The sequence below is a fragment of the Mus musculus genome, chromosome 5 (assembly GCF_000001635.26).
Source record: "Mus musculus strain C57BL/6J chromosome 5, GRCm38.p6 C57BL/6J".
NCBI classification, from domain to species: domain Eukaryota; kingdom Metazoa; phylum Chordata; class Mammalia; order Rodentia; family Muridae; genus Mus; species Mus musculus.
Genome location: NC_000071.6, coordinates 123,524,403 through 123,551,392, shown reverse-complemented (window position 1 = coordinate 123,551,392; position 26,990 = coordinate 123,524,403). Strand labels below are relative to the sequence as shown.

General features: G+C 43.2%; 1 protein-coding gene across 2 annotated transcripts in view; it reads left to right on the top strand.

The window, feature by feature from the left end:
- Vps33a (VPS33A CORVET/HOPS core subunit) overlaps positions 1–22,636 on the top strand; it is a 44,287-nt gene extending 21,651 nt beyond the window's left edge. Inside the window, exons 8-13 of one of the 2 annotated variants that reach the window (NM_029929.3) lie at positions 4,265–4,391; positions 14,793–14,860; positions 16,042–16,179; positions 17,398–17,535; positions 19,400–19,568; positions 20,172–22,636. In NM_029929.3, the coding sequence (NP_084205.3) occupies positions 4,265–4,391; positions 14,793–14,860; positions 16,042–16,179; positions 17,398–17,535; positions 19,400–19,568; positions 20,172–20,353 (822 nt within the window). In that variant the 3' untranslated portion in view covers positions 20,354–22,636. The remainder of the gene's footprint in view (positions 1–4,264; positions 4,392–14,792; positions 14,861–16,041; positions 16,180–17,397; positions 17,536–19,399; positions 19,569–20,171) is intronic. The other variant, NM_001359513.1, reaches the window with a different exon arrangement.
- Positions 22,637–26,990: the final 4,354 nt, after the last annotated feature.

Genomic DNA, 26,990 nt, shown 5'->3' with positions numbered 1-26,990 from the left:
CAGACGTTCAGTTTCCACTAAGGCCCAATAGCAGGCCAAGAGCTGTTTTTCAAAGGGAGAATAGTTGTCTGCAGATGATGGTAGAGCTTTGCTCCAAAATCCCAAAGGCCTTTTCTGTGATTCACCTACAGGGGCCTGCCAGAGGCTCCAAACAGCATCTCTATCAGCCACAGACACCTCAAGTACCATCGGATCTGCTGGGTCATATGGTCCAAGTGGTAGAGCAGCCTGCACAGCAGCCTGGACCTGTTGAAGGGCCTTCTCCTGTTCCAGGCCCCACACAAAGCTAGCAGCTTTCCGAGTCACTTGGTAAATAGGCCTAAGTAACACACCCAAGTGAGGGATGTGTTGTCTCCAGAATCCAAATAGACCCACTAAACGTTGTGCTTCTTTCTTGGTTGTAGGAGGGGCCAGGTGCAATAACTTATCTTTCACCTTAGAAGGAATATCTCTGCATGCCCCACACCACTGGACTCCTAAGAATTTCACTGAGGTAGATGGTCCTTGAATTTTGGTTGGATTTATTTCCCATCCTCTGATACGCATATGTGTTACCAATGAGTCCAAAGTGGTTGCTACTTCCTGCTCACTTGGTCCAATCAGCATAATGTCATCAATATAGTGCACCAATGTGATATTTTGTGGAAGATCCAAACGATCAAGATCCCTTCTAACTAAATTATGACACAGGGCAGGAGAGTTAATATATCCTTGAGGCAAAACTGTGAAGGTATACTGTTGGCCTTGCCAACTGAAAGCAAATTGCTTCTGGTGGTCCTTATGGACAGGTACTGAGAAGAAGGCATTTGCCAGATCAATAGCCGCATACCAGGTGCCAGGAGATGTGTTAATTTGCTCAAGTAAGGAAACTACATCTGGTACAGCAGCTGCAATTGGAGTTACTACCTGATTTAGTTTTCGGTAATCAACTGTCATTCTCCATGATCCATCTGTTTTCTGCACTGGCCAGATAGGAGAGTTAAATGGAGATGTGGTGGGAACCACCACCCCTGCATCTTTCAAGTCCTTGATAGTGGCAGTAATTTCTGCAATTCCTCCAGGAATACGATACTGTTTTTGATTCACTATTTTCTTTGGCAGAGGCAACTCTAAAGGCTTCCATTTGGCCTTTCCAACCATAATAGCCCTCACTCTACAGTTCAGGGAACCAATATGAGAATTCTGCCAATTTCTGAGTATATCTATCCCAATTATACATTCTGGAACTGGGGAAATCACCACAGGATGTGTCCGGGGACCTACTGGACCTACTGTGAGTCGGACATCAGTCAAAACTCCATTAATCACCTGCCCTCCATAAGCCCCTACTTTAACTGGAGGGCCACAATGTTTCTTGGGATCCCCTGGGATCAGTGTCAACTCAGAACCAGTATCCAGCAGACCCCGAAAAGTCTGATTATTTCCTTTTCCCCAGTGTACAGTTACCCTTGTAAAAGGCCGTAGGTCCCTCTGGGGAAGAACTGGAGAAAGGGTAACAGCAAAACCTTTGAGTGTCTTATCAAGATCCTTCCTCAGAGGAACCTGGCCACCCCTTCATTCAAGGGGTTCCGGATCTGCAAACTGTCTCAAGTCTGGAAATTGATTCACTGGCCGAGATTGCTGTTTACCACGATCTAATGTAGCCTTTCTTTCATTTGTTTGAGAATGTTTCTGCTTATACAGATCAAACAAATATGCAGTAGGCTTCCTATGTATTTCATTCCTGGAAACACCATGATTGATTAGCCAGTACCAAAGGTCCGACCGAGTCATGCCATTATAAATTTCACCTCTCCTGTGCTGACCATTACTGGGTATGTTATTATAAACATTCTTTTGTCTACGCTGTCCATTATAATAACTAGAATCACCTTGTCTCCGGCGATTCAATGCTGCCACCTGGCCCTTGTTACCTCGGAATCCAACTAAACCCAGTGAATTTAATTCATCTAATTGAGCAGAAGCATCTCCAATGCTAAGATCTGGCACAAGGAAAAGGGAAAGAACAAAACCCTTCAAATGTGCTGGTGCCCCTCTCACCAATTTGCGTCTTATAGAGCTGGTGAAAGGCATATCTTCTGGACCTTCCCATTGTGGACAATTATGCTTTACACAATATATCCACTCTAGCATTGCAATTTCCCTAAGTCTTAAAATCCCTTCATCAACACTAAGCCACGGAATATCAGGCATCTCCAAGTCATTTCCAGTAGGCCATCTTTTGATAAACACCTCAGCCAACCATTCAAACAAACTTTTGACACCTTTTTTAACTATGCGAGCTTCCGTATTAAACCTAGAATCTCTACTCAGAGGACCCATGTCAATAAACTCAGCCTGCTCTAGTTTTATGTTCCTTCCACCCTTATCCCACACCCTTAAAATCCATTCCCACACATATTCACCAGGTTTCTGCTTGAATGAATTAGCAAACTCATTAAGCTCCTTAGTAGTGTAGCGAATTTCCTCATGGACTATAATACTTTCTACCTCCCCTCTAGGAGCCTGTTTTGCTTTGAGTCTGGTTACAGGTCTAGAAGAAACTATTGGTGGGCCGTGAGCAGACTCTGCAAAATTAATTTCCTCATGTGGGGAAGGCATTATTTCAAGAGGTGGGGCTGAGGGTACTACTTCCTCAGGTGGGGCAAACCCTTGAGAATCTGAGGATTCAAAATTCTCAGCTTCAACATGGTCTTCCCACACATCCCCGTCCCATGTTGTAGGATCCCATTCTTTGCCAATTAGAGCCCTTACTTTAACTGTCGACACACTCTGAGGCTGAGACTTGAATTTTCGCTGTAGTTCAGCCAACCTTACAATGAGAGTTTCTGTTTGATTTTCTGCAACTTGAGCTCTATTGCTACAAGAGAGAAGATTCTCCTCAAGGACACACTTAGCAACTTTTAGATCGTTTACTTGTGTCTGGAGACTTTCGATTTTATCACACAACTCCTTCCTTTCATTCATCATTTTTTCCACAGATACTAAGAGCAGCCAGCCAGTAAAATCATTTTCCGATTTTTTCCCCATCTTGTAGAAAGCTTTGTGCACTGAATCACCTAATTCATTAAGAAAATCAAGGTCATTAGCTTCTTTAAGTTCGGAATATAGTTTCAACCATGGGTCTTCAAAATTCTCTGAGCTCCCAGGAGGGAGAGAATCTGGAGAGGTTTCAATATTTGAAAGTGCTGGTGGATCAACAAGCCAATTCCAGTATTTTAAAAGATTCATCCTTGTACTTCTGTTACTCTAGAACCACTCCTGGTACCAACTTCTGTATTAGTCAGGGTTCTCTAGAGTCACAGAACTTATCGATAGTCTCTAGATAGTAGAGGAATTTATTGATGACTTACAGTCGGCAGCCCAATTCCTTACAATTGTTCAGTCGCAGCTGTGAATGGAAGTCCAAGGATCTAGCAGTTACTCAGTCTCACACGGCAAGCAGGCGAAGGAGCAAGAGCAAGAGCTAGACTCCCTTCTTCCAATGTCCTTATATTGTCTCCAGCAGAAGGTGTAGCCCAGATTAAAGGTGTGTTCCACCACACCTTTAATCCCAGATGAAAGGCGTAGCCCAGATTAAAGGTGTGTTCCTTAAACTCGGAGATTCAATCTTCTGGAATCCATAGCCAATATGGCTCAAGATCTTCAAACCAAGATCCAGATAAGGATCTCCAAGCCTCCAGATAAGGGTCACTGGTGAGCCTTCCAATTCCGGATTGTAGTTCATTCCAAATATTGTCAAGTTGACAACCAGGAATAGCCACTACAGTACCTAACTCTGTCCTTCATTAATGCTCAGATGCACACAAAATATATAAAGTATGAACCAGTGTGCACCAAGAGAGTGTAATAGGCATTCTCTCTCTGAAGAAGCTCTGTGTAAACCACACACACACTCACACTCACACACACACACCCCATCAGCTTCCAGGGGTGCCTTTATCTTTTTTTTTTTTATACTTACGTACTTGTAAAAACACATACATATGTATGTACGTGTGTGTATATATATATATACACACACACATACATTCATGCATATTTGTGTGTGTGCATGCATGTGTGTGTGTGTGCATGCATGGAGATGAAAGAGCATTGCACGAGTTCTCTCCTTCCATCCTGTGGGTACCGAACTTCCTTTTCTCCTGTCTGTGATTTTAGAGCTGGGTTTAGCTTGATTTACGTCCCCCTTCATGATGGTGTTGGTGAAACACCCTGTGAGATGCTCCCCTGACTCACGGCCCTGTTGCCTGTTCTGTTCCAGGAGCGACACAACGCTAAGACAGTCGGGGAGATCAAGCAGTTTGTGTCCCAGCTACCCCACATGCAGGCAGCCAGGGGATCGCTCGCCAACCACACCTCAATTGCAGAGTTAATCAAAGACGTCACCAGTAAGTATCTTTTGTTGTAGTTCTGACAGTGGGCAGGGCAGCTGTGTTTTTATGTATGTATTTTATTGTTTTGGTGTTAGGGATCAGACTACCTGTGAAGCAAGTGCTTGACCCGCAAATCGCCCCCAGCTGGTTCCATTCTAGCATTGTGCATGGGTCCCAGTGCTAGTAAGTGTGTTGATTTCATTAGGTAGGGGCTCGTGGAGCCAGATTGGCCTTAGACTTGATGTACAGCCAGGTCTGGCATGAACTCCTGATCCCCTTACCTGTACCTCCCCAGTGATGGGGTGACAAGTGTGTGAATGTTAACAGGAACCTGTGCCCAGCGGAAGAAAGAGTCCAGTGGTTAAGAGCACTTGCTGTTCTCTCAGCAGACCCTGGTTCAGCTGCAGCAGCAGGTAGCTCACAGCTGCCTCTAACCCCACTCCAGGGGATCCCACTGACCTCTGAGGGCACCTGCACTCACAGGCACATGGCCAAACAGACACAGTAGGGACACAGGAATTGCCACAGGCCCTCTGGTCCCCTGTGCCTGTGTAAGAAAGGGTCTCTAGAGTAGATGGGCAGAGATAAGATGTAGTGACAGACAGTCGAACACGGAGAACGGTGTTGGATCTGAATGTATTGTTCTGGTTGAGCTTCAGACTTATATAACAACGAATTTTCAGAGGATACAAATCACAAAAAGACAAGATACACTGAAATTCACCAGTTACAGCAGAAAGGAATTTACAGGGACTAATTAAATGTTTACATTAGGGATAACAAGCCCTGCCTAGGATCAGCCTAATGTCAGGCAAGAAATTCACACTTTAAGGTTAAAAGCATCAGGGGGTTGTTAACTCTTGACAGGCCTTAAGAGTAATGCGCTATCACAGAGCTCTAAATTTTTAGGTCTAGTAAAACTTATCTTGTCTGGAGAGTTTCCCCTTATCAGGGTAGTATATCAACTATACTTGACATAGAATGTAGCCTGTAGTAAAAGATTTCTATCTCAGTGAGACTTTTAGTCTCTATCTACAGACAGCTGAGTAAATGACAGATGTTTATATTGTTTTATGATGGGGCTAATTAGTTACTGAATAGGTTAAGCTCCTTGCTGCTATCTGGAATCTAAGAACACTGGAAAAAGGCTTTAGCTATGTTAGAATACAGTCTTAAAAGGCATTTACTATAAGGTAATACTATATAGAGTGCACGTGAATCTATACACTAGATTAATGTGGTGGAAATTTGAATATAATGGGTTAGGGAAAGAGATGCCATAACTCTGGGAGGAAAATTTCCCTGGACTCTTATCCTCGTGAAACAGCTTCCAGGCTTTTCGCCTGACAAACCGATCTAAACTGGAGAGTTGGCTTTCGCCAGAATATCCAGGAGGAGAGTCCTAGAAATTCATTTCTCATGAGCAGCTTTTTGGCATTTCTGCCTCACAAGCTGACTCCACCAGAGTATCCTGACATCTCACCCTTATTTTTTTTTTTTTTAATTTATCTTTATTTCTTAGCCGAAGTTCCAGGATGTCCCGCTTCGTCGTAGCTACAGATTTCAGGAGCAGGAGCACTCTAAAGATGAGTGGAAACACAATGATTACTAATAAAGTAATGCCAAAAATAATAACAAGTAGGATGATATATTGAACCCAATTCAGAGGGTTTAATGCACTTAAGTTGTTCTTTAAATCTCTAGCCAATTCATCAATGTTCCAAGTGTCCAGATGGCTTTTACTAATATCTGAAATTTTTACCTTTAACTGTTCTAAGTCATGAGAAATATCAATATCTTTCTATATACCCTGTAAATGAGTTTTTGTCTTTTCCCAGTCAGTCGTTGTAAGGTAAAGGAGTGACACAAATGTATTGGAAAGAAGCATGACATTTAGTAGCTAACCTGGTCTTGATATTAGCAATATCTTATCTTATTGCCAGCACGACTTCTTCTAGGGCGTTAACCTTTGCTTCTAATTTTTTATCTATAAAATACAACTCTGACAATGCCACAGAAATATTCTTATGCATGTCATTAACAAAATGAGCAGTATGTTGTTGCTGTACTAAGGCTGTGGTGGATATTGTAAAGGAAGTTAAAATAGCAATTAAAGCAGTAATTTCCAGGATCAAAGCTGCTACAAATCTCTTAGGTCTAATAAGTTCATTTAGTCTTTTTAAAGCTTGCAATCTTGAATTTTCAAACCAAGGATCGTTTCCTAACTCTACAGACAGTAAAACATAAGCAGAATCTTTTTAACAAAATCATAACAGTAGATTTCTTATTTAAATTAGGATCTACACAATTAGTTAAATGATAGGAATTACAATGTATATAAAAAGACTTGTCAAGATTGGTGATCTTAACTCTTAAAATCATTTAACAATAAGCATACAGGTAAGGTACACAAGCTTTTACAGCTATAGGGGAGTTGGCCTGAATGGCCAAAAACAGTCTCTGATGAAATCTTGTCCAATACTTAGTAGCAGTCTTTGTGCCTCATGAGTCAGCTTTTTTAGTTGTTTTCAAGTTGACACCAGGTCTGCTCTCCTTGTTATAGCCCATGGCGGAGATAGGAAGAGTTTCTTTATTTTGCTTGTGAGTGACTGTTTTTTGATTTCTTTTTTTTTTTTTTTTTTTTTTTTTTTTTTGTGCACTCAATACAGCTTTCTGGTCACCACTGTCAGGGCACTCAGGAACTCACAGGTCAGCCTGTCTCAGGAATCATTCTGGGAGCTAGCATGCTCTTGTAGCATTCTGTGGAAAAAACAGAAATATTGCCCCCTTTCCCCCATATTAAGTATCTGAACAGGATCATGCCATGTGCCAATAAGTGGATCCCTTTATCTTATGAGTATGTTAGATTGTAGGGTGCCATAGACACTTAGAGAGGTTTTTGACATTTAAATTTTTTTAAAAGATATAGATTTAAAGTTCCACAGTACTGTTTCCTTGGGAATAATAAAAATCTCAGTAACATGGATAACATTAAATTGTTGATAAAACATCTCAAATGCTTGGTTGTAATAGCCAGTTTTAATTTTGATTTGGAACACCAAGTTTAAGAAAAATCAACACAGGCAACTATACTTTTAGTTGCTATTTTATTAGAGCAGTTGTAATTAGAAAGATTAAAAAGGTATCAATAGTCACATGTGCATGATTTATTTATTTTTTTTTAAATCAAAAAGTATCTATTTGTAATAATTGTTTAAGTATATGTCCTCGAGAATTAATACCAATGTGTGTAACAGGTAGAAACTGAGGACACTGAGATAAAATCTTTACAATATGACATGCACATTAATTAATTAATTTATTTATTTATTTATTTTAAATACCAAATTATTATCTCGAGCCATTACTATTTTGATGATGTAAAGAATGAGATTATATGGCAATTATTTTTGTATAAGATCTATAATTTACCTGGGATAGAAATTTAGCGTGGCATTGTCTTAAGAGGTTTTTATCAGGCAATCTTTAACATTTTAAAACACTATCTATAGCACATAATTTAATTATCTGTGCTGAAGTAGGCAGAAACTCAAAAGAATAAACATGTGACCCAATTTACATATATTTTTCTTTCCATAGAAAGGTTGTTTTTAAATACAGTAAATGGGATGCATGTATGTATGAATTTACAAAAGCATGTATAATAAGCAATTAGCTTATTTTTAGGATGAATATTAATTTTATTTAAAATGATGGTATGCAATAGGTCAAATATCAATATTTTGTAATAACTAATAGCTGTTTGGAAAAAAGAATTTTTAATTCTTAATTAGTATCACAGCAGCCTTATATATAATAGGATGTTAAAACTTTAAGGTGAAGAAAGGTGAACTTTTACATTAATGTTTTCTTTTGTCAAAGAATAGCTGTGGACACATTTAATAACAATAACTAGAATATGTAGCTAATATTTGATTACCATCAATTACAATTGATACTAATATATTATAGAAGTTTTCTCTACTTTCTGTTAAATCTTTTTTAGTTCTCTCCAGTTAATTTGAATCTCACTTGATAGTACCTAACAAAGGCTTAGGTTTTCTTGTGGTGAATTTAAGGTGAGGTCTTAGTCAATTAACATCTCCTGGAAGCTTTTTGAAAATAAAATTTTGAAGTAAATTTGTACCAATTTTTTAATATAACTAAAACCCTAGATATTAAAAAGATATTGCCTCTGAATCTTATGAAGCAACAACTATTTTACAGAACTTTAAACTTCTCTTTAGAGACATTAGTTAATAAAATACTTTTCCACTTAGGAAACAATATATACTGAAAGATTTAGACTTTTTGCTTTTTGTATTGAAGCCTGGACAATGAAAATTTCTTACATAATATAAGACTATATTAGCCATACCTAGGGGTAAAAACCTTTAATGGTCACCAGTTCACTAGAAGTAAACTCTTTATAAATGGAAAAAATAAACTTTTAAATCTATAATAATTTTACATGAAGTAGGCAAGTTATTTTGTAATGTCTTTATAAGTTTTATAGCCTGATTGACCTTTTATAAATCTTGAATTTAGACTTAATCATGAACAACACTTGGGTAGATCTGAAAAGAAAAAATGTTGTTTAGCTAAAAGAAATTCTCCCTGAAGGCAGGGAGGGTGAAGTTTTAAGAACTTTTCTAGGCGCAGTCTGTAAAACGCAAGAAACTTTGCACAAGCTTCTCTGAGGCTGCTTTAAGCTTTGTATTAACCCAAATGTATATATTTTTTAATTTGAGCATCTTGCCCTCCTGCAATGAGGACAGATTCTAAAGGAGTAATTTAACTGTTTGTCCATGCCTCTGATTTTGGACAATCTTTCTTAAGATGACTTATACCTTAAACATTTTCTTTTATGACCTTTTATGGTCCTACAAGGCCGCAGCCATAGTCAAACTGATTGTGTGAGGGTCTAATTTCTGTACAAAGATGAATATATCTAGTTAATTCTGTTTTGCTTTGTATGGCTGAATGGCCCAAGTGAGCAGCATTAGCTCTCTTATAAGTTGATTATTCTAGTAATAATCTTAATTATGGGTGAGTTAAAAGTCTTAAGCTTTTGATTAAACTGCAAACTGCAGTCAATGGGACACTGGCAATTTTAATCAGAATTTTTAAGTTTTTGTTGCAATATTAGAACATATCTATAACTTTTGGTAAGTAAGACCCAATTTTAAACAATTTATTCTCCTTAAAATCAATACTAAAAACATCACTATCACGTTACAAAATTTGGCTGTTAATTCATTAATGTATGACAGTTTAAATTTTAATGTTTCATTAAAGAGACATTGTTTTAAAATCTTATCTTTATAAGTCTATCTTTTAGGATAAGAATTACATAAAATGTTATCTCAATTTAGAAGTATCTTTAGAGGACTAGTTCTCTGGGCTGATTTATGTCAGGTGCTTTTATTTGAAAATGACTCTATCTTTGAGTTATTACTTTTAAGTTAACTTTGTAACCAGTGTTACATCTTTTTAATTATACCCAAATAACTTATAAACCAATTCTCTATGACCAAGACATGTTAGATCATATTTATACCTTTAAGACCAATCAAAGACCAAATGAAGTGGTTACATGAATCTTATAGATTTAGATCAATTAAAGAGTTTTACCTTTTATAGCTATACTTGTAAGATAAAAAAGCAATTTGTTATTTGCTAAACACAATGATCACAAACTTGCAGAGAAAGTTTTAGGAAAAAACAACTATCAGCTTATTTGCCTTAGAACTAAGAGGTTGCAGATTCCTTTTTTTTTTAAAAAACAGTTTCTAGCAGGGCCTCTCTTGCAGTGCTTGATTTATGGCTATAGTGAAGGCTCTTTCTCAGCCTCCTTTGTGCAAACTGAGAGTGAATCAGCAGGTAAAGTTTTGACCATTATTTTTGTATTATTATTTTTTCAACATGAAACATAAAACAGTCATTCAGACAACGACACAATCATTCAGACAATGAAACAAAAGAGATATACATGAATTGACATTAGACAATACATATAGGGGGTAAAGAATTTCTCCTGTAGGGGCCAGAGAGAATGAAACAGGGCGTCCCCCGATTTCTCTCTGTCCCTGGAGAATTTTAAAATCTATTTTTTTTCCTTTCTTTTTTTTTCCTGCTTGTAAGAGACAGGTTGTCAAATCAAGATTAAAATCCAAAATTTTCCAACAGCTCTGGCAAGCATCCAAACTTCTAATTTATTTAATCTGAGGGCAAATTTTTGAGAAAACACACAATCTCTATACACTAAAATGTCTCAAATAGCCTAAAAGTTTACCATGCTGAATCTTTTTGAAGCCATCATCAGTCCACACTTAGTCATATATTTTATAGTCACCTGCAAAAAATGCTATTTTCTGCAACCAACAAAAATACCATTTATGGAATGAATTATGTATGTTTTAGGAGATTACTTAACTTTCAATAGAGCCTTTTCTACGGATTTTTAGCACAATGTAGGATTGGGAAATTGTAAATAAGGTAACAGTAAGAAGAAGTCTCTTTTTATACTTTGACCATAATTTAACCATAACTTTTAATTTAGCCTAAAGTATCAGAATTCACAACTTGAAGTTTTTCTTATAACTGGAGCTGTGTCCTATAATGAGCTCCACAGTTTCTGAACGGGGCTAAGAGACTGCCCCTTTAGTTTTTCGCCTTACCTGCTTCTTAGTGAGCAGAGTCCCATCCTTATGGGACTTTGATCTGCAATCATTCCCCCAACGTTTTCACCGCAGCCTGGACAGAGACCTGGAGAAAGGCCCTTCTTGTTTCCCCGAGGGATTTTTACAATCCTTACTCAGGTGCCCCGGTTTTTCACAACCGAAACATGCAGTTCTATAGTTCTCTGTCTTTCCAGCTTCTCTAGTGAGCTGAGTCTCATCCTTATGGGACCTTGATTTACATTCACTTCTCCAGTGCTTGTCACAACACTGGGAGGGACCCAAAGGAATGCTCTTCTTGTCTCCTGAGAGATTTTTACAATCTTTTCTCAGGTGCCCCGGTTTCTTGCAACCGAAACATGTAATTCCACACGTAGCGCCGAATTTCTTCCCTTTCCTTGCTGTGGCGTAAGCTAATTCCTGCATTACAGCCAGTGAGGCATCTACACATGCTTTAATATTCCCTATTGATTTTGACTGCCCCATGATAAAAACTTACTCGTTTCTTAACTGATATACGTATCAGCCCGTCTGCAGTGCGGTTGACGAGGTCCTATCTTTGCCTGAGAAAATAAAGAATAGAAAGAAAAAAAGAAAGAAAAGAAAAGACTAATCTACTCTGGTGTCCCTGTTCGGGCGCCATCTGCCACAGGCCCTCTGGTCCCCTGTGCCTGTGTAAGAAAGGGTCTCTAGAGTAGATGGGCAGAGATAAGATGTAGTGACAGACAGTCGAACACGGAGAACGGTGTTGGATCTGAATGTATTGTTCTGGTTGAGCTTCAGACTTATATAACAACGAATTTTCAGAGGATACAAATCACAAAAAGACAAGATACACTGAAATTCACCAGTTACAGCAGAAAGGAATTTACAGGGACTAATTAAATGTTTACATTAGGGATAACAAGCCCTGCCTAAGATCAGCCTAATGTCAGGCAAGAAATTCACACTTTAAGGTTAAAAGCATCAGGGGGTTGTTAACTCTTGACAGGCCTTAAGAGTAATGCGCTATCACAGAGCTCTAAATTTTTAGGTCTAGTAAAACTTATCTTGTCTGGAGAGTTTCCCCTTATCAGGGTAGTATATCAACTATACTTGACATAGAATGTAGCCTGTAGTAAAAGATAAAAGATTTCTATCTCAGTGAGACTTTTAGTCTCTATCTACAGACAGCTGAGTAAATGACAGATGTTTATATTGTTTTATGATGGGGCTAATTAGTTACTGAATAGGTTAAGCTCCTTGCTGCTATCTGGAATCTAAGAACACTGGAAAAAGGCTTTAGCTATGTTAGAATACAGTCTTAAAAGGCATTTACTATAAGGTAATACTATATAGAGTGCACGTGAATCTATACACTAGATTAATGTGGTGGAAATTTGAATATAATGGGTTAGGGAAAGAGATGCCATAACTCTGGGAGGAAAATTTCCCTGGACTCTTATCCTCGTGAAACAGCTTCCAGGCTTTTCGCCTGACAAACCGATCTAAACTGGAGAGTTGGCTTTCGCCAGAATATCCAGGAGGAGAGTCCTAGAAATTCATTTCTCATAAGCAGCTTTTTGGCATTTCTGCCTCACAAGCTGACTCCACCAGAGTATCCTGACAAGGAATAACAGTTAAATCTTGTAAAAATGTTACATTGTGGGGCTGGCGAGATGGCTCAGTGGTTAAGAGCGCCGACTGCTCTTCCGAAGGTCCCAAGTTCAAATCCCAGCATCCACATGGTGGCTCACAACCATCCGTAACGAAATCTGACACCCTCTTCTGGAGTATCTGAGGACAGCTACAGTGTACTTACATATAATAAATAAATAAATCTTTAAAAAAAATGTTACATTGTGATTAACTCAGTTGACTAATTCATCTTCAGGTAAGCTATCTAGAATAATAGAGAAGCGCTCATCCAGAAGGTTCCCTGGTAAAGATAGGAAACAGTCCGTGGGGTTTAGTAAGGTTTTTCTTTTTTTTAAAAGATTTATTATTATTATTATTATTATTATTATATCTAAGTACACTGTAGCTATCTTCAGACCTCCAGAAGAGGGCATCAGATCTCATTACGGATGGTTGTGAGCCACCATGTGGTTGCTGGGATTTGAACTCAGGACCTTCAGAAGAGCAGTCGGTGTTCTTAACTACTGAGCCATCTCTCCAGCCCCAGCCCCAAGGTTTTTCTTTTTGTCTTTTTTTTTTTTTTTGGTTTTTCGAGACAGGGTTTCTCTGTGTAGCCCTGGCTGTCCTGGAACTCACTCTGTAGACCAGGCCTTGAACTCAGAAATCCGCCTGCCTCTGCCTCCCGAGTGCTGGGATTAAAGGCGTGCGTCACCCCCACCCCCCACCCTAGGCTAGTAATGTTTTTCAATGTGAAGGATTATTTAATTAAAACCATGTGATGTTCTGAGATGTTATTGGGACTCTAGTCTAGTTTTGGTCCCCTTGAGAACCATGCGAAGCACTTGTATATACTAGATAGCATTTGGGAGATGGAGGCAGAAAAACCCTAAGTTCAAGGACAGCTTGAGCTACATTGTGAGACTCAAAGAAGAAAATGTACTGGGGGAAAAAGCTCGGACAGCAGAGGGCTTGCCTCATGTGGCAGGCAGCATGTGTCTGTAGTTCCAGTGCTGGGCCATTGAAGGCCAGAGGACCCCAAGTTCAACGTCATTTTCAGCTCATACATCATGAATTCAGGGCCAGTCTGGGCAGGCTACATTAAACCTTTCCCCAGAAACAAACTAAACTGAATATGGTGGCCACACCTTTAATCCCAGTGGTCAGGAGGCAGAGGTGGATCTCTGAGTTTGACGGCAGCCTAGTCTACATAGAGCATTCAGGCTAGCCAGGGCTACACAGAGAAACATTGTCTGAGGACCAACCACCTAGCAAACAAAATACACAAAACAGACAGAAAGCCAGGAGCCATTCTGGAGAGATGGTTCAATGTTGTAAGTAAGGACCGCTTTCTCAACACTTTAACTTTAACCTTTAACTTCATCTCCAGGGGATCTGAAGACCTTGTATGGCTTTCACACTTAATTGGGAAGTCAAAAGACAAGGATTGCTATGAATTCAAGGGGAGCCTGGGCTACGCTATGAGATCCTGTCTTTAAAAAAAAAAAAAAAATCGGTGGTTGTGCACACCTTTAATCCCAGCACTTGGGAGGCAGAGGCAGGCGGATTTCTGAGTTCGAGTCCAGCCTGGTCTACAAAGTGAGTTCCAGGACAGCCAGGGCTATACAGAGAAACCCTGTCTAGAAAAACCAAAAAAAAAACTAAAAAACCAACAAAAAAAAAAAATGAGAAGAATGAAAACTTCTTACAGAATTGTCACAAAGAGCCTCACAGGATGCATATTAACCTAAATGTGAGTCCATTTGACTCAGGGATGTAGAAGCTGGGGCGCTTGCTCAGTACCAAGTGTCAGGAGTATGCTTGGACTCTTAGTTCAGTGTTGGAAAGTTAGTCCTTTGTCTCCTGGTGACAAAAGTGGGAACCAGTTGACATGAGGCCGTCCTCTGGGGAAGTGGGGGTTCTCATCAAGTCCTGACCTGGAAGGAGCAGCATGCAAGTGGAGCGAGCACCCAGTGCTCTGGTGCTACCTGCTTGCTCCCGAGTCTCTACCTTTAGGGTTTGTGTGCCTCGTTTCCTACTCCTGCCCACGAATAGATGCACGGTGCTTACATCAACTGACCCTGTTGAATTTCTAAGTCAGACATTTGTGGTTACATTTTAGCTTCTGAAGACTTCTTTGATAAGTTGACAGTGGAGCAGGAGTTCATGTCCGGGATAGACACTGATAAGGTACGTGGGGCCATTCTACAGTAGAGCTGACGTTCATCGCCGTAAGATTGGAGCCAGGTAATTGGTCCATTGTGGTGTTGTCTGTGTTGTTGTTGAGACAGAAATTCACCATGGAGCCCTGGCTGGCCTAGAACTTGATACATAAATCAGTCTGGTCTTGAACTTAGAGATCCTCTTATCTCTGCCTTCTGAGTGCTCAGACTGTAGGGGGGACATCATCTCATCTGGACCTCAAGCCATTGTTTTGGTTTCCATGTATGCACTGTGTGTGTGTGTGTGTGTGTGTGTGTGTGTGTGTGTGTGTGTGTTTGTTTGGATTGGGAGTGTAGGTTATTGATAAGAGAGCACCTTTCTGACATACCAAGAAATCTTGGGTTCAGACCCAGTACTCCCTCCAAAATAAACAAAACAACAATAATAACAACAACAACACACACACATGCCAAGCAGCTGGGTGTTATATGTTTGCAATCCTAGCACTTGAGAGATGGAAGCATTTAAGGCTAGCTTTGGCTACATAGCAAGTTTGAGGCCAACCTGGGTTACAGGAGACCCTATCTCAAAACACAGGACCCCAGGTGACTTGCATCTTTGTTTGTTTAATCTGTTAGGTAATTTCTTCAAAAGTACATCACTATTAAAAATAGTTAATTGGGGCTGGAGAGATGGCTCAGTGGTTAAGAGTACTGACTTCTCTACCAGAGGTCCTGAGTTCAATTCCTAGAAACCACATAATGGCTTATGACCATCTGTAATGGGATCCAATGCCCTGGTGTGTCTGAAGACAGCTATAATGTACTCACATACATACAATACATCTTTTTTTTTTTTAAGTTAATTGTTCAGTTTGCAAAGGTTTCTATTTTTAAACAGCATTCCTGTCATTTTTTGCAAGGTAAATCAATGGTATGTTTTAGGTAGGCCAAGTCAAATAAAGCCCAGACACTTGGCAGCCACTGAGCTGGCTGTCTAAGAGGTAGATGAGTCTGAGCAGGCCATTTGGTTGCCCTCAGTGTCATTGCCACTTTATGATGGTGTGTGTCCGGTTGGGGGCATAGTGATGAGGGGGACAAAACTCAGCAGGTAGGAAATGAGAAAGTGAGCCATTCTCCCACATAGCCTTGGGGGAGATAGCAGAGACATCAAGTGGACTGGTTAGTCTGTTCATATTCCATTTCTAGGTCAACAGTTACATCGAGGACTGCATTGCCCAAAAGCATCCACTCATCAAGGTGCTGAGACTGGTTTGCCTCCAGTCTGTGTGCAACAGCGGGCTCAAGCAGAAGGTGCTGGACTATTACAGAAGGGAGATCCTCCAGGTAGTAAATCCGAGGCCTTCTCTTTGCTAAGAAGGGAAGTATCCTTTCCACAGCTGGGGTTTAGTGTGACTCTTGTTTTGTCTTTATAACCTGTTTGGCCGGGAGGTGGTGTCACACTCCTTTAATCCAAGCACTCAGGAGGCAGAGGCAGGAGGATCTCTGTAAGTTTCAGGCCAGCCTGGTCTACAGAGAAAGTTCCAGGACAACTGGGGCTACACAGAGAAACCCCGTCTTGAACAACAATAAAAACAAAACTAAAATTTGTCGTAACTTGGCAGCATGCCACACACATGCACTTGGCAGGCGAAGCAGGCAGGTCTCTGTGAGTTGTTCCCTGAGACCCTGTCTGAGAGACAATGCTCCCATTTGAATGCCTCAGGCAGTGTTTGTTCGCTGTTACCAGTCACTGCTCAGTATCTGGTTCGGTTTTATCCATTTTGTTTTCATTTTTTGAGTTACACAAATGACAGATGTTTTCATAGGATTTCGGGAGTGAGGAGGACATGGACTAGCCTGCCTTTCCCAGCCTCAGATGCACCTGGCCCCACAGTTTGGTTCCCTTCTTTCCGACACCCATTTACTTTTGTGCACAAGATGTTTATGTGCACAGATTTCAGAATCAGTATGTGCTTCAAGGTTAGCATGGCTGAATCCAGACCGAGGTCTGTTCTCACTGGCTGTGACCTTGGCCAATTAGTCAATATTTCTGTCAAATGGATGTAATAACTACCTCATACAGTCTAAGGGTAGCTGACTTCATGATTGTAAAGCATCTAAGAGAGGGGTTTGACGGGGCTCAGCTAATACTTGTTTCTTTTTAAAAACAGAAATAAAATTCTAGTACAATATTTTGTTATTAACTATCTTAGTTCTTAAGTGCGTCTAGAGGTCATACCAGTGTGCAGATAGGCCTTTTGAGAGCTAAGTATGTACTATATATAGATATGATTTCTTTAATGCTCAGGTTGGGTTATAAGCACCAACTTTAAAGTAAAAATCTTAAATCAGGTTTGAAACAGAACAGGTTAATACGGGTGGGCAAGAGTCTCAGCGTGAGTGCCCTCTGCCCGGTGCACTGCACTCTCCACTCTCAGGGCCTGACCTTGCTTAGGAGCCCTGGGGTACAAACCACATTGATTTGCTGGAGTGCTCCTCTTTGGACATCTGCAGGAGCCCTTTTCCTGACCTAACATCTCTGCCAAATGCCTTCTCCTTCAGACCTACGGCTATGAGCACATACTGACCTTGAACAACCTGGAGAAGGCCGGCCTGCTCAAGGCTCAGACAGGGGGCAGAAACAATTACCCAACAATCCGGAAAACACTGCGCCTCTGGATGGACGATGTCAATGAACAAGTAAGATGTGTTCCTGCATCCCATCCGGCTAGTTCACTGCGACAGCAAACACACCTTAATCTGTCCATCTGCCCCACGTCCTATGGACCTTTTCACATTATTTTGGTGTGTGCGTGTGTGTGAAACCTGCAGGAGTTGGTTCCTTCCTTCTCCCGTGTCAGCTCTGGGGCTTGAACTCGGCCTGCCAGGCTTGGCAGCCCCCTTACTCCTTTAGCCGTCTTTCCAGCTCTTTGCTTTCTAAAAACCACCTCTGTGCTTCTGCAAAGCAGTGCATGTGTGTTGTATCCATCAGGTCAGCAGCAGGCAGAGTGCACTCAGCTTGGGTAGTTTGAGATTAATAAAGATGTGAGCAGAGCGGACTAGCAAGAGGTGATTCGGTATGGAGCGCTCTCCAACTGTTGTCACTCAATTCCAGCCCACAGTTCATCATAGCTGAGAAGCCGTGGCAGTGGGGGCTCCGAGGGAGCCAGGCCTATCCCACCCAACCGGGAACAGAGAGATGATGCACCCTCAAGTGCGTGCTAGCACGCACATCTCTGTCTTCACACTTATTAGCCAAGGAACCCTTCCCACAGGAACGGAGCCAGGTCTTCCCACTTCAGTTGATGGAATCAGTCATGCTCAGAGGCCCACTCTGCAATTAACAACCTTCACACCAGCTGAGGCCTGAAGGACAGATAGATAATAGGAGTTATTAGAGAAGCTTGTCATGAACCAGAGAGAACTGTACACCTGAGGGCTTCTGGCCTCCATGTGTCTCACAGACCAGAGGCCAGGGCTAGACAAGACAAGCCCCATACTGCTCTCCATTCTCTAGTTGTCCCTGGGACCTCCCATTGCCCAGCCCAAACACAAGTCATGTGAGTGCTGGCACAGGCCCCTGGGAGAAGTGTGGGGACATGAGGAACATCCAGCATACGCAAACCAGCTAGCTATGCTCCAGGAAGGGGAGCAGCTCCTGCCACAGCTACCCTGTTCCTCACAGAAGCACCCATGTGGCCAGGTTTTAGTCCCTCCAGGAGGCATGTAGGCGTCCAGTTACTCAGGGGCTGTGTTCCTGGTCTGCAGCGCTTCTCTTGGCTTTCCATTCATCACTAGTGTGATGCTAAGTATGTACGTTACATAGGCAGTGTGTTAGCTCATCACTAGTCTGGTCTTCCTCCCCTCAAACCCACCTACTGCTCAGCAAGGGCTCCTAAGAGCTGTCCTGGTGCCCCATCCTGATTCTTTTTAATTGCTACATAGCGAGGGTGTTTGTTTGTTTGTTTATTGGTCTAGGAAATTAAACCCAGGCTTCACACATACTAAACATACATTCCTGTGTGTGTAGCAGAAGATGGGGTGAGTCTTACTCACTGTAGCCAAGGCTAGCCTCCAACTCCCTTTGTAGCAAGTGACCTTGAATTCCTGATCCTTCAGTCTCAATCTCCCAAGTGCACACCTGTAATCCTAGCACTCCAGAAGCCGGGGCAGGAGCATCATAAGTTTGAGACTGACCTAAACTCCATAGTGAGATTCTGTTTCAACCAAACAAATGAAGAAAGTGATGCCAGGCTAGAGAGAAGGCTCGGTGACTGAGAGCATCTGTTGCGCCTCCAGGGGATGCAAGCTTGGTTTCCAGCATTCATGTCATGTCCACAAACTCCTGTCAGTCCAGCGCCCTCTGGATTCTACAGGCAGCTGCATTCTTACATGCATACACACGCAAGCAGATCCATGCTGTACCCTTAAATAAAAGTAAACTTGAAAAAGTGCAGTCCTGGATGGTAAGGGTAAAGAGGTGGATTGGAGCAAGGCATATTTTGAGTTTCTGTTTCCCATCATATAACTTCAGTCCTGTATCTTTTTTTTTAACCATTGACAGAACCCCACAGACATATCCTATGTGTACAGCGGTTATGCTCCACTCAGCGTGCGACTGGCTCAGCTCCTTTCCCGGCCAGGCTGGCGGAGCATCGAGGAGGTTCTCCGCATTCTCCCAGGGCCCCACTTTGAAGAAAGACAGCCACTGCCCACCGGGCTGCAGAAGAAACGTAAGTTCCACTGTCCACCCACAGTCAGTGTGCTGCTCAGGTGGCTTATGCTGCGCACTTACTTGCTTTGTAAAAGACATTTGTAACGTGGAGTCGGTTGCTAGTGTACATCGTAAGCCCGGGGCCTACACTCTCTGCACTGAGATCTCAGGACTCAGGGTGTTAAGATCATACTTGGCATTCCAGGGCCTCAAATGAGCTGGCTGCACTGAGATGTATTTGAACTTTTTATTCTTTCTGTTTTTAAGGATATTTTTATGATTGTGTGTGTGTGTGTGTGTGTGTGTGTGTGTGTGTGCGCGCACGCGCACGCGCGCGCATACGTATGTGTGTATCCGTGTACAGGCATGTGTGTGTGTGTGTATCCATGTGTAGGCGTGTACCCAAGAGGTCAGAGGCATCTGCCGTAGCTGAGTTACAGGCATCGTGAGCTGCCTGCTGTGGGTGCTGGGAAATTAAATTTAGCTCCTCTGAAGGAACAATATACATTCTCAGCCACTGAGCCGCCTCTCCAGCCCTTTTATATACTTTTAGATGAAAAAAAGAAGTGTTTGAGAGGCAGCAGTATTACATGTATTTGAGTCTGAAATGTTGACATTTTAGGCCAGCCAGGAGAAAACAGAGTCACACTGGTATTTTTCCTCGGGGGCGTCACCTTTGCGGAAATAGCCGCCCTGCGATTTTTGTCCCAGCTGGAAGATGGAGGCACCGAGTATGTCATTGCGACCACTAAACTGATGAATGGAAACAGCTGGATAGAAGCTCTCATGGAAAAGCCTTTCTAGAGTATCGGAGGAGACGTGACAGGTCACCACACAATGAGCTGCCTCTGTGAACGTGTTGCCAAAGGATGTAAGGCCAGGAACAGGAGGACGGAAGCAGTGGGCGCATGTTCCTTCCTGCTCCTCTCTATGCTCTTAATCCTAAAGAAGGGACAAGCAACCTGGATGAAGGGATGATGAACTGGGCATAAGAGACAGAGGCAGGAGGATTGCTGCAAGCTTGAGGACAACCTGGGCTCCATAATGAGTTTCAGGCCAAAGCTCTCCCTTCCAGAAATAAAGGAGATCCTGTTTTGGAATTTTTAAGTCTCAAGTCTTCATTTTCTGGAAATGGCTAAGACTATGGGTCTGATAGCCCTGGCAACCACATGACTGCACAGACATTAAAAGCAGAGCTGAGGGGACGAATTCAAAAAGAGAATCAGAATTCTGACCACTGATCCACAGTGGCATATTCTAGAAGATGTCCCATGCCCAGGACTGTGGTTTTCTGTTGAATTGGAAGCCAGCATTGTCCAGTGTGTGCACTTTCCTGCAAAGCACATTTGTGTCTCCAGTCTCTACCGAGTTATTCTTAAGGCGAGCTTTGTTTCCTTCTGAACAACTAAGAGGTTCGAAGGGGCTTCTTGGCATAATGACATTTCTGCTCTCTGCGTTAGCCATGACTGTGCAGGTCTCTGCCCAGAAGGGACTGATCAAGAGTGAGCTGAGCGCCAGGCAGCCTCTTCCAGCTAACCTTCCAAAGGCACTTCTGAGCGTGCATGTTGGTAACTCCTGGACTCACCAGGGTAGGCGCTCCTGCCGGGACTTCTGTTTTCCTCCATGTCCTCCATGGGCAGTTCTTCTGTTCTTTCAATATCATGAAGCTCTGTCTCCGTGGTAACTGCCACACACAGCTCTCTAGCCCTCTAGCTGTACTCAACTCTGCACACCCCCTTTCCCTGAAAATACTCAGGTGGTCAGTGCACTTCGGTCAGTGTCAGTCACAAGAGACAAGCAGCACCAGTGCTCAGGGAGTGGAGCACGGCCGGAAGCAGAGCAGGCATGGCCTCCTGATCATCTCAGCATCTGAAGGAGCTAAGAGCACCAAGTGGGGGACCACGTTGATGGCTTTCCTGTCATCACTCAAGACTCCAGAAAAGCTAGCCTGTCTCAGCCGGTCCTGGTCCTTGCCCAGGTGCAGTTTCTATGGTTAATATTTTCTTCTTGTTTTTCTCATGTAGAATCAGGAGCAATACACTGCACATTATAAGTAACCAGAGTTGGGTATTTAAAAGAAAAAAACCTAGGAATGTAGGATGGCAAAGATGATATTTGCTTCTCGTGGCGTTAATTCAGTATTGGGAGAGTCAGGCGGTGTGGGGGGCATTCCCAAATGGGAAATCATTCTTAACTTAGAAGACTCTTTTTCAGATTCTTGTTACTCCAGGGAGACTAGTTTTACCTTTGAGCCCCAGCAATGGGTAGTTTCAGCTGCCAGGGGCTGCAATCCACCTTGTCCTCAGTGTTTTCCACTCTAGGGATTCAGGACAAGTCTGTCCACGTCTCCTTGGCGTGGGTGTTTGTCCAGTGAACAGACACTCAGTTCTAATCTCATGTGTCTGCATTTGTTTCTGAGTCTATATTTGCTTTCTCAGAGCATAGCAAGGTCAACTCCTAAAAATGTACCCAGCAGAAGACCTTTTTGAAAAACCACACACTTGCTTCCTCTGTATTCACACACAAAGTGGTGGTATCATACATTATGCCCTGTGATGTAAGTCCCCTTAGTGCTCAAAGCTGCCTTTGTCTCTTAAGAGCGTGCACTGAGAAAGGCTGTGGGAACGGAAGGCTTATTCTCAGACAGGGTGGTTTGTTTACCCCATGTCTGGACTTGTCCTGAGTCTGAGGACCACTCTGCTGCACTGCCCGTCCTGATTAAAGACGTCTCTGTAGATGCTATTTTCTGTCTCAATTTACACATTCTTTCATCACCTTAAATCTAAGAACTGGGTACTCTAATGGATTGATAGAGACCAAGAGAGACGTGGTCAAGGGAAGATTAAATCGGGACATGTGTGGAGAACCAGGAAGGCCTCCATGTGAGCTCTGTTCCACTCGAGCTCTGCTTGCACTAGAGGTGGGTTGTGATTATCAGGGCGTGCTGGTCTGCTCTGTTCTCCGTTGTACATAGAAGGTAGCTACAAGGACACAGTGGCATGTCTTTACCGCCACCACCAGGAGCTAAGGCAGAAAGATTGAGAACTCAAGGCCAGCTGGGCTAAACAGTGAGACCTTGTACAAAAAAAGCTATGGGGGAGAGGGATTTGTTTAGCTGTGTAGTCTGCTGCTTAGCATGCTCACAGCCCTAAGCTTACTCCTCAGCAACACAGAGAGAAAAAGAAAGAGGCCCTGCCGGCCTGACCCTAGGAGGAAGTGTTTGTTTTCTGCAGACTTGAATTCCAGCAAAAATACATCTGTTGTCGAGTCAGGGTCTTCCTGTGTAGCCCAGACTGGCCTGGAGTTAAGTCCTGCTTCAAACTAGTAATCCTTCTCTCATACACTACATCCCAACCATGGTTCCCTTCCCCCATTCACCCTACCTCCCCTCCCCTCTGCCCCGTTCCACCCGCCTCAACTCCCCTCAGAAAAAAAGCCAGTCTCCCAGGGACATCAACCAAACATGGCATAACAAACTACAATAAGAGCAGGCACACACCATCATCACATCAAGGCAGAACAAGGCAGTCCAGCAGGAAGAAGAGTGTCCCCCGTGTAGGCAGGAGAGTCACAACAGTCCCCGCTCCCGCTATTAGGATTCTCCTAAGAACACCAAGCTCCTCAGCTGTAAGGTATATGCAGGGGACTTAGGTCAGACCCCTGCAGACTTCCTGACTTGAGTCCTAATCAGTTGATTCCGTGGGCCATGATCTCACGCTATGCTCCGACCCCTCAGGCTCCTCCAATCCTTTCTCCCCCTCCTCTGAAGAATGCCCGAGTACCTCCTAATGTGTGTGTGGCTGAAGGACTCTGCATCTGCTTCAGACAGCCGCTGGATGAGATCGCTCTCCTTTCTTTGGTGACGATTCTGCTAGGCTCAAGTCCTAGAACACTCTGCAAGCAGGGCAAACTGTGGGTTGAAGGTTTTGTGGCTGGGTTGGTGTCTCAGTCCCTTCACTTGAGGGCTTGCCTCGTTTCAGAAGATGGCTGGTTCAGATTCCGTGTTCCCCATACCAGAGTCTTTGCTAGGGTTGCTCCTGTAGAGTCCATTGGTTTCCACTGCACTAGGTTTCCACCTCGCCCCTGAAATGCCCCCCAATTCTACTCATTTGTCCCAGTATTTTCTCTCTCCCTCCCCCTGCCCCGATCCCTCCTGTTCCCAATCCCCCAACGCTCCCATACCCCCACCCAAGAAATCTATTTCCCCTTTCCAGGGAGATCCATGTGCCCCCAACCCCCATCCCTCCTCGTTGCTTAGTCTCTCAGGGTCTGTCGACTATAACTTTTACTTTACAGCTAATATTCAGTTATGTTAAGTACACACCATGGTTGTCTTTCTGGGTCTGGGTCACCTCAAGATGATTTCGTTCTAGTTCCATCCATTTTCCTGCAAATTTGATGATGTCATTGTTTTTTTCTAGCAGCTGAGCAGTACCCTAGTACATAAAGGTACCACACTTTCTTTATCCATCCTTTGGTTGAGGGGCATCCGGGCTGTTTCCAATTCCTGGCTGTTATAAATAAAGCTGCTATGAACATAGTTGAGCAAGTGTCCCTTTGATAGGATGGAGTGTCCTTTGGGTATTTGCCCAGGAATGGTATAGTTGGGTCTTGTGGTAGATTGATTTCCAATTTTTTGAGAAACCGTATTGACTTCCTAAGTGCCTTCCAGGTTTGCGCTCCCACCAGCAGTGGAGGAGTGCTCCCTTGCTCCTCATCCTCGCCAGCAGGAGCTGTCACTTATGTTTTTGATCATAGCCATTCTAAAAGGTGTAAGATGGACTCATTTCAATTTGCATTTCCCTGATGGCCAAAGATGCTGAACCTTTCTTTAATGCACAGGAAATTTGAAACAGCAAAATGAACTAAGTATCTGAAGCAAAGGAAAGAGGGGAATACAGACACAGTGTTGTCTCTAGGTTGTAAGTGGTACTTTCAGATCTGATGCATAGAGGACACCTTGCCAGACTGTGGAAGCAAAGGGCAGTATGGAAAAATTCTCATCATTTATAGATGGATTACAGTGAATTTTATGCCATGTTGTAGTTCTTTATTATTTATGTAGTGTGTGTGTATGTATAGTATGTTTATATATACATGCATGCATATATATACATATATATATACATACATACATACATACATACATACATACATACACACATTTACACTTGTAGAAACTAGAGGACAGCTTTCAAAGAGTTGGTTCTCTCCTTCCACCATTTGAGTCCTGAGGACTGAATCCAGGTCATCAAGCTTGAAAGCAGGCTCCTTTACCTACTGAGCCACCTTGTCGGCTCCCATGTCCTGTTTCTTAGCTTCAGTTAATCTATTGCTATAAAATACCCCAGCTTGCAGGTTTGCAGATTGCTATTAAATATAAGACACAGAACTGCCTTGAGGGATCGATCCATTTGAAGTGTGAGCGAGGAGGGAAGAGAGGCCTGTTTTGAACAACTTGGCCCTTTCATCTGTCACTCTGGTTATTGGGTGGTAGTATACATCCCGGCAGGCATCCTGTCCTTCTGGTGATGAGGCAGGACATGGAGCCCTTTAGTTGCCCAGGCCTCTGGGGGAGCAATTACTACTCCCTGGCTTCTTGAGCTGTGTGTAGATGTCCTGCCCCCGTTTTTGCCCAGACTTCGCCCAGGCAATAATTTGATAATAAGAGATCCTGATTACATTAAGCAGCCATTTGCTTCTGGATGATGATGTTATAAAAGGGTTGCCATCCACACTGCCTGCTTCTCAGAGGTCAATAATAGTCTTTATAATCGAGTACAAGCAGAAGGATGCGCTGTCTATTCCTGGTCACTTTTCCTTTGTTCCATCAGAACGGGAACATGTTCTGTGCTTTCCCAGCTGGCTCCTTCTGGGCCTCACCTTTGTCGTTGAATTTAGAAGTGGCTATACTGGGAAAGTGCCTGGGCACTGAGTTTGCAAACTGCTAAACTTTGTAAATTAGGATCACGTGCTCTGGGGCTATCATCTATGGTTCTCACACACACACATATTCATGTTCACACTTGTCGTTCTTAAAACAGCAGCTTTTCCATTACTAAGATAGTCTTGGTGAATGTGTAGTGGTTCTGCCAGATCCCAGACTTAACTGGGCTGCTCTCAGTATTAGCAGTATTGGAAGTACAGCCTGTCTGTAGTATTTAGACAAGCAAGACAAGAAGGGGCTTGAAATACCCCCTAGTGTACCACTTGTTCAGCCCATTTGAGTCAGAAGTCCTGGAAACTGCTGATGCCTCATCCTGTAGGCTGTGGAGGTAATGCAGGCAGAGGGCGGGCAGGGCTGTTAATGCCCCGCCTGGTCTGGCATTGCCTGTGCGCAGCTCCCTGGGAGCTCAGAAACCACACAGAGATTGTAATTGGTCGCTAGACCACACCTAGTTGTTGAGTGCTCCAGCTGCCTGAAGACCTCTCAGCTCTGCCCAGATCTCTGGAGTGCGTACAAGTCTACTTTCACCATACCTGAGAGCGGCTGTGGAAGCTGTGGAGGTGGAAGAGTCGTGGAAACTTTGCCAAGTAAGTAAATTGGGAAGAGTGGGAAACTAGAGGCTGCCATTGATGGTAACTGCTAGGCAAGGCAGCAATGAATTTGAGCTAGCTTGTGACTCTTAGCATCTGAGGTGAAATTAGCTAAGGGCAGATGCATAAAGCATATCAAGAAAGATATGAGTGAAATCGAGTTAGTACCCATCACTTGACACCCTTCAATTTTAATCCTGACTGGCTATTAGGCAAGCATACTGGGGGCACACACAAGAAAAAATCCTTAAAATCTATCATCGACAAGGCCAGGGGAATGACGGAGGGAATGAGCAATGTCCTGCTGCTTCCCCTCCACTATGAGACAGGGCCATAGACAGGGCTGCGGCTTGAGTGAAGGGAAAATAAAACTGTCTTCCACTAGCCCATTAGCGGCACCAGCTCCATTAAAAATGCAAGAGATGGTGGGAAGAGAGGGCGGTTGGAGCCTAATACAGAGTCAGGACTGGAAAAGACCAGGCTCCTTCCCTTGTCTGAGTTCAAGTGCCAGTGAGAGTGGGGGGCAACTACTGCTTTAGACTTTCAGTGTAGGGGAGAATAGCACTTTGGGCTTCCTTGGCCTTGGAAGAGTACTGTTCATTGCGTGCAGCCTGTGCGTGCTCAGGCTCCCGGTCTCTGCAGGGCGATGCAGACCTCGTCCACCATCCACGTGCTGCAGTTGCTGCGGGAGCTGCTCGCCTTCGTGCTCCTCAGCTACACTGTGCTCATCGGGGCGCTCCTGCTGGCCGGCTGGACCACCTACTTCTTGGTGCTGAAGTGACAGCGCCCCGGCCCCGCCCTGCTCCGCCCCGCCCCACCGCGCCTCGCCGTGGCTCCGAGCTTCCCCTCCCTGGCCACACAGTCTCCCTTTCCAGGAGCGGCCCCGCCTCGCCTCGCCCCCCAG